Source organism: Lotus japonicus, chromosome 6, assembly GCF_012489685.1.
Source record: "Lotus japonicus ecotype B-129 chromosome 6, LjGifu_v1.2".
Taxonomy (NCBI): Eukaryota; Viridiplantae; Streptophyta; class Magnoliopsida; order Fabales; family Fabaceae; genus Lotus; species Lotus japonicus.
The window spans coordinates 10668624-10676221 of NC_080046.1; the positions used below are offsets into that span (position 1 = coordinate 10668624).

The 7598-nt window shown below is 40.5% G+C and overlaps 1 protein-coding gene and 1 long non-coding RNA gene across 9 annotated transcripts; one reads left to right on the plus strand and one right to left on the minus strand.

Moving 5' to 3' along the window:
• The first annotated feature begins 684 nt into the window (after positions 1–684).
• LOC130726797 (uncharacterized) lies at positions 685–3116 on the plus strand. Of its 8 annotated transcripts, XR_009015007.1 has the most exons (9): positions 685–974; positions 1028–1131; positions 1529–1587; positions 1665–1732; positions 1824–1933; positions 2023–2114; positions 2260–2358; positions 2467–2527; positions 2643–3116. It is a non-coding gene; the product is annotated as an uncharacterized LOC130726797 (long non-coding RNA). The 8 variants fall into 8 exon arrangements; XR_009015009.1 differs by having other exon boundaries at positions 1529–1732; positions 2023–2079; XR_009015002.1 differs by having other exon boundaries at positions 1529–1732; positions 2643–3115.
• A 1812-nt stretch (positions 3117–4928) lies between these two features.
• Positions 4929–7348, minus strand: LOC130724886 (protein MAINTENANCE OF MERISTEMS-like). The gene is made up of 4 exons (XM_057576156.1): positions 7341–7348; positions 6227–6467; positions 5247–5993; positions 4929–5159 (listed from the first exon to the last, which is right to left on the minus strand). Exons 1-4 carry the CDS (start codon positions 7346–7348, stop codon positions 4929–4931), a joined length of 1227 nt encoding a protein of 408 aa, XP_057432139.1.
• Between the last annotated feature and the right edge of the window lie 250 nt (positions 7349–7598).

Below are 7598 nucleotides of genomic sequence, written 5' to 3' on the forward strand. Positions count from 1 at the left end.
TCAAATAAACTCTTTTATTTTATTCACTTATCCAAAGCTTTAAAACTTGGGCCTTACAGTTACAACCTAGGTCATCGCAGCTCTATAAAAAAAGGCTTTCCAATCCTTCATTTTCCACACAACACCTCTCTTCTTCCTCTCCTCCTCTTCTATGCTTTTCTTATGTCTTCTTTTTAATGTTATTCTTTTGGTTTAGGGGGTTTTGAGTGGTTGGAGTTATGTGGATGTTATCCCCAACATTAGCAACTTTGAGTACTTTGAAAGTGAAATTTCAAATTCAGAGTGCCAAAGTTGCTAATGTAGGGGTGACCATCCTTGCTCATGTGCTTGTTCAAAGTACTCAAAGTTGCTAAATAGAATAGGTCTACGCTCCCGTGGAAAAGGTCCTCCTCCGGTGTGGTATTGTGATGGAAACATCAAGGCTCACCCAGGCTCAGGTGGCTGCACTAGATCTATCCGGGATGCTGAGGAGGAGAAGACAAGGAAAATGAGCTCACACTACAAAAAAAGCGGAATTTAGCGGCGGTTGGGGTAGCCGCCGCTAACGCACCAAGTTAACTTAAAGGTTTGTATTTTAGCGGCGGTTTAAACCGCCGCTATTTTTTAATATTAGAATTTTCTCAAAATTTCGCTCCAAGCAGCGGTCACGATTTTAAATCCCCGCCATCCTCAAATGAACAATTGAAACCCTATTCCCCCAAATTTCCCAATCCACGTTCCCTATTTCCTTGAAACCGCTCCACTGCTTCACATATCGTTGTTGACGAGCAGGAGGAGGAACCACCAGCTTCACCGCGTCCCCAGCTCCTCCACAGCTTCGTCGAGTCTTCATCGCTTCAAAGCCTCCTCAGTTCCTCATCGCTACCCTCGGATCTCTTCCTTCATCGATGTCCTCGAGCTCCATCTTTGTTCGTCGTTCCAGCTCGCTTTCTACTCGCCAAAAATCTCCATTTGCACTGGGTTTTCTTCCTCAGGTAATATCACTTCTGGACATTAAGGTAATACTTAGAAACAAAGTGACTTTCAGGGAAGGGGATCTTGATTTCTCTACGGCTCTGGACTTGATTCAATACCGATCTTGGATTTGGCTTAAGGCAAAGGTTAAAGGTCCTTTCTTCTCGCTGTTGAATGGTAAAAAAACCCACCTTATGTTTGGGTTCTTTGTAAATTTAGTCAGCTATGTTGCCCTCTCTGTTAATTACAAAGTCTGGAATGTTGGGGTTGTGCTGTTTTGCTTCTGAAGAGAGACTCGTGGTGTTGTTATCCTATTTTTTCTTGTGGATCTTTTGCTGGTTTTCCCCTTGTGCTGTAAAGATTGGTACCTTTTTAGCATTGGTCTTGTTAAGGCCTCTTAATGATTAACGAGATTCTGGAATGTTTTTTGGCTTTTGAGGCTGTGTTGCTGGTGTTTATATGTTTGCAAGGGCTCTTAATCTTACTGGTCTCCTGAGTATGTGGGGTTTTTTTTTGAAAGGGATGGTGTTTTGCTTGGTTTGATTGGAATGGCTTTGTTGCCTTATTTTTGTAGGTAGCAATAGGAAGCAAAAAGCTCCTCTTTTCTTTGCGTTGCTAGGTTCTGGACCTCTGGTAGTTCTTAGTTTTTTGTTCTGTTTGAGTATCAGATTCTGTTTGAGTATCAGATTATTGATTATTTACTGGTTTAGAATTAGAGCAGCACATTTCAACAAAGGTCCCTCATGGTGTAAGACAAGGAATTAAAGCATGAATTGAAGTCAGTGATATATATTGACGCCTTTTGATCTCACATTCTTTTTGAATCTCTTTAAGTATGAGTGGCCTCGTTTTTGTTTTTTATGACACAGGGTTATTACTTGAATAACATTATGCTTCAACAAGTGACTCTTTTGATACAGGAGGTATGTGAAGGGAAGGGTTAGGTATCTCTAAGAGAACCTTAAGAAGTAAAGGCTTGGTAAAACAAATTTTTGTTACCTTATTTCTCACCAGGATGTAAAATGGCTTTTGTGGAAGTCTGATGGTATTTTGTTTGGTCATTTCTAGGATTTCTGCAAAGGCAGTTGCATGTTGCATGGAAATTGATAATATCACGTACAGAAGGTGAACCATACTTCTTTACATTTGGAAAATCAGAGGTAGTTAATCCATATATATGTAGATATGCTTCCTGTTTAATGAAAACTTATGAAAGAAGTAACAATTGCTTCTCATGCTGAACAACTATCAAATGCAAAGGGCCTCTTTTTTTAATATTTTCAGTTTGTTTCTTTTTCTCATAAGGGGGACTCACTCCTTGCTGCTCTTCCAATGACAGTTTCTCTTTTATGTTCTTAATTTTCTGATGTTGGAAAGGCTTATATGAGCAAATTGGCATGACAGGTTAGCTATAAGAATCTCTTTGGTTTCTCATGCTGCAATTTTAAAAACATGTATGAAGTCACTTTGTGAAAATTGATCTATCAATATCTAAGACTGGCTAATTTTCAGGTTTTTGGTGCTCTTATCATTGAAAAGCTTCTTTCTGTTCCTACCATGCCCATGTACCAGTGTAAGTTACTATTTACTCAAATTTTGTGAGAATAACATGAAATTTCTGTTTGAGTCAAAGTCACTATTTACTCAAATTTTGCTCTTATTCTACTAATACCATTTTTTATTTCCAGAGTATAGAACATTTGAGCCAAAGTCTATGAGGTCTCATCACCAATTTCTATATGTTTTCCAATTTCTATATGTTTTCTTTTGTTTATATCGATGTTGATTCTCACCTCTTCATCATCCTCTCATCCTCTCAAGCATTCAAATTAATTGTTGGAGGTAAAGATGGCTAGGTGGTGAAGCTTTCAGAAGAATACATGCTTTGGGCTCAAAAAATTCTGTTTCAATTCAATTACACCCTCTGTGAGTCCAATTAAAGTCTCCTGTAGAAACAACGTCTTTTTACTTTTATGAACCTTGTGCATTTCAGTTTTTCTTTTGATCTACTCCATGTCAGAATCATATGTAACAATTACAAGTAGTCTTGTTTACAATAAAAATTCATCTTTGATTGTTTTACCAAATTCATTACATAACGGAACGTAGTCTGCAACCTTTTCTTTGATGTTCATCTTTGATGGTTTCCTTTGCTTGACATAGGCACATAGCTATATATATATATCGGGAGAGTGAGAGGTATGATTAGATTAAAAATGAATTTTTTTATCAGGTACTGGCAACAGTGCTTAAATGATACCTATATATATATATATATATATATATATATATACATATATATATATATATACATATATATATATATATATGTTGCCATATAAATTTAATTTACAATTAAAAAGTGTTGTCTTATTTACAATTTTATCATATATGATGTCTATAAATATTTGATTTTTTATGTACTGGTAGAAAAAGAAATCAGATAAAAAAAAACGTGCCTAAAATCCGCAAAAAAAAGTTAGGCTTTAGTGGCGCTTCCAACCGCCACTAAATGACGAAAATAAAAAAGCACTACTCTATATATAGCGGCGGTTGTAACCGACGCCAAAACACAACGTAAAATATAGCGGCGGTTTTAGGCGATGCTATCACAACCGCCACCAAATATTTAGTGTCGCCAAATTTAACGTCGCTTTTTTAGCCGACGCTAACTGTTTTAAGCGAGATTTAGCGGCGGTTAGAACCACCGCTAAAGACAAAAATAACCGCCGCTAAAACCCGGATTTTTTGTAGTGTCAGAAGCCAAGGAAGAGGACCTGAAGAAGAGGAAGACTCCCTCCTGATTGTATCCCATATGTGGAGGGGTCATTGTACTTGTATATGTCAAGTACTAGGGTTAGGACTTAGGGTCTAGGGGTCATTGTACTTGTATGTTCGAAAATTTTGTAATTTATCATCAAAAAATTACGAATAAAGTACTTATTTGTTTCACCATGTTTCTGTTTCTGTTTCATATCTGGTTCTGGTTTCGATTTGCAAATCGCACTCTCAGGGTGCGTCGTCGACGCTGCTCCAAGGAGCGTCTGCGTCGCACCATGTAGAAGCATCTAACACGCACCCTGGGAGTGCGATTAATTCAGAACTTGTGTCGTGTACAGGGACCCTGGCATGGAACATTGTTTGGGTGTTACATGTCACACTCTCATGGTGCGTCTTAGACGCATCTTAAGGATGCGATTAAGATGCACTCTGAGTGTGCGATGAGAACAGTAAATGTTACATGTTACCAAAATAGAACAATTGGAGACTAAATTAATGGAAAATTAATCACATCACAACATAACTTGTCTTTAAAACACAACCTACGTGAAAAGTAATTTGTCTTCAATACAGTCATCCTTTAGTTAATCCTAAACACTAGACCTAACTAGTCTTCGAGGTAGATGCTTTTGCTTTTTCTTTCTTCTTTCTGTCAGGGCCACCACCACCATGAGGTACAACTCCATTGCCACTGCCACTGCCACTGTCATCATCATCACCTCCATACTCCAAGTGATGCATTATGATATTCCGCATACGCTGGTTTGCCTCGAGGATCCGCTGAGGGGTCTCACTGGGGTCAACTGTGATATCACTCAACTCCCGTAATTGTTCGAGAACATCCTACAAGCAACAATGAATCAGAATCATAAATTGTAACATAAAAAAAAAATCAAACTAGTCATTAAATTATTGATCCTTACCACAAGAATTACTGCCACAGGACATCTTGTTTCAGGAGGGACCACAAAGCAGTGTGAGATTGTCTTGTACCACTCAAAGTAGCGAGGCGTTGTCGTTGGAGTGTCAGTATGTTGAGCAGCCACGCAATGAGACATGTTCTCAAACCTCTCATCAATATCCTCAATAGGGGGAATGTTTGCCGGTGGTAAATTGGGTTGATCCTGGAGCATATGGAACTGCCTCAACACACGCTCTGGAAGATATGGCCGGATGATGCCTGAATGCCGAATTCACCCACTGTAAATACACTCCTGCTGAAAGGGCCAATCCACTCTATGCCCGTCATATGGAGTCCATATAACATTGTTATCCCTAAGGTCATCTAGGATTAGCCTCTTCGCATGCAGGTCCACAGTCCCCCTCTTGGTGACCCATTTGCAAGCTCGCGGGTCTTTCTCACTGTATTTCCTGTTCAGGTTTCTATCAAACAATGAAGCAGGGAAGTGCTCAAATATCCATGCCTGTAATCAAATAATCATACATCAAGATGAGATACCTTAAATTACGTTAATTACAATTTAACTAAAATAAGAGTTGTAGAATCATACCTGAAACAAATTTAAGTATCTTCCAAGACTAGTGGTGCAGACCTTGGTGGTGTCCTTCAGCTGGTCATAAAGGAAAGTCAATGCCATGGCGCCCCATGCATACTCCCCAACCTTTTCCAAATCCATGAACATCCCAAAATATGCAACATCCACCTTGTTTGTCTTACCACAGAAAATCGTCATGCCCACCAAATGCAGCAAGAAGGCTCTAGCAGCTTTCTTGGTCTTCCCTTCCTTAGCCATGTCCTCAGCCACCTTCAACAACCATGTATAACGAGCATAAGGTCCTAAGGACTTCCGGATCTCCTCTTCAGCATCTGCTTGTGTAACACCAAGTTGTTTATGCAATGCACTGGCTGCATCCTCACGAGTCAAGACTGGGAGAGTGAAGAATTTTCCCTTCACAGGAATGTGTAGCAAAGAACTAACATCATCCAGTGTGATAGTCATCTCCCCAAATGGCATATGGAAAGAGGATGTCTCCGGCTGCCATCTCTCCATAAACGCTGTTAGCACGGTCTTGTCAACAAAGGGAAGGTTGCATGTCAACAAATGCAATAGACCAGCAGCCCCAACCCTTCCCTTTACATAAGTCGAAAAGCATTTTTTCACATCGTTATGCTTCTTCTTATCATTCCCAAGCATAGCATTCCCATGGTGGTAGGTTTTTAAGACACCCCTATCAAGCACTTCAGCAGGTTTCTTGTAATGCTTCCACACCTCTAGTGATATATGTTGCTTGAAGCTCTTCAGCAAGGTCTTGTCATAAGGCCCCCAGGAAAGAATATATCATCATCATCATCTTCCTCACCTTGATCTGCTTGTGTATGCTCGTCATCCTCTCCATCCTCCTCTTCCTCCTCCTCTTCCTCCTCCTCCTCCTCCTCCTCCTCCTCCTCCTCCTCCTAAGTAGAACCCTCCTCCTCTTCTTCACCAGAACTCTCCTCCTCTCCTTGACAAGAACCCTGTTCTGCATCAACCATATCATCATCTTCAGGTTCAGGCTCATGTACTTCTTCAGGTTTAGGCTCTTGTACTGCACTGGCAGCAGTCGTTGCACTACTTGCACGCCTTTTACGGGTTGCCTCGTCACGCCTTTTACGTGCTTCTTCTTTCTTTCGTAGGGCAGCGGCTTCACGAGCCTTACGTACCGATGTCGTGGGGGGGGAATTCTCCCTTCGTTGGCCGGTGGCACACTCAAATTCTTTGTTCTTGACATATCTGAACCAACATTGGAAACATAAGACTCAAAACAGAACAAAAACATAGCATTGAAGCTTTGACAGATAAGGGTCTATGACGCACTCTCAGGGTGCGTCTGTGTCGCTCCTTAAGGGTGCGTATCAAGCGCACCCTTAAGGTGCGTGCATTCTGAACACGCACCTTCAAGATGCGACACAGACGCGTCTACAAGGTGCGATCAAAACCATAACATAATGGGTCGGGTCGCGTAACGAACCTGGGTTCCGGGAAGAATGTTGGGCTGTTGGCAGCAGAAGGTGGCGATGGGGGTGGCGGCGACTCCACACGGTTGTGGTGTAGCTGGCGATGGCGGCGGCCGGCGGAGGATATGCGTGAGAGAGGGAAGGAGATTTTGAAAGAGAGAAATGTGTTTGGGGGAGGGGTTGGGGGGGAGGGGTTTCAGAAGTTTGAAAAAGTGGGAGGGGGGAGTTAGTGGGGAAAGTGGGAAGTTTTTTTTTAACAGGGGCTTTTTGGACAATTTGCCAATTTTGAGGGGTCTGAATAGGGGTCGGGGGGTCTGAATAACAATTCTCATTTATGTTATGTTTAGCCTTTTAATTCTAGATTGGTCCACAATTCATGGTGCTACTTGTCGGGTGATTTTCATCCTCTTGCTAACCATATATATTGTATTTTCTGTGTTATCGAAATTAATGAGAAAATTTAATGGATATTTTTTTATATATTAAAAAGATAAATTGCATCATTCAGGAATTGATCCCTGACCTTTTCACTCAACCATATGTACCCTAATTTTTTGGATTTTGTGTTTCTTTATTTTTTTTAGCTTTTGATATTAGGGTTTTGTTTTTTTGTCATATATTTCATGTTTTTCACTCCTGAAAGCAAAACCTCCTCATGTCTAACCATGTAACACCCCGATTTCGGTGGCGTCACTTTAGTAACCAAAAGTAAACTTAATGCGGAAAAACGTGAATATTTTTTTTTCGATAATAACTAAGACAAGACTGAATTAAATAAAACCCAACAACAACAAAAAACAGAACTAATATACAATATATATTTACAACCCCCGCTGTAAGTACCCAACCTCGTCACGAGTAACCTCCAGTGACGGAAAGTAGTAGAAAAGAACGCCCGTAGGCAAAA

Coding starts and splice junctions, on each gene's coding strand:
- LOC130724886 (XM_057576156.1), bottom strand. Junction 5,994..6,226: donor AACCTGAAGATGATGATATG/GTTGATGCAGAA, acceptor ACCTTGCTGAAG/AGCTTCAAGCAACATATATC. Junction 5,160..5,246: donor GATACTTAAATTTGTTTCAG/GTATGATTCTAC, acceptor ATTTGATTACAG/GCATGGATATTTGAGCACTT.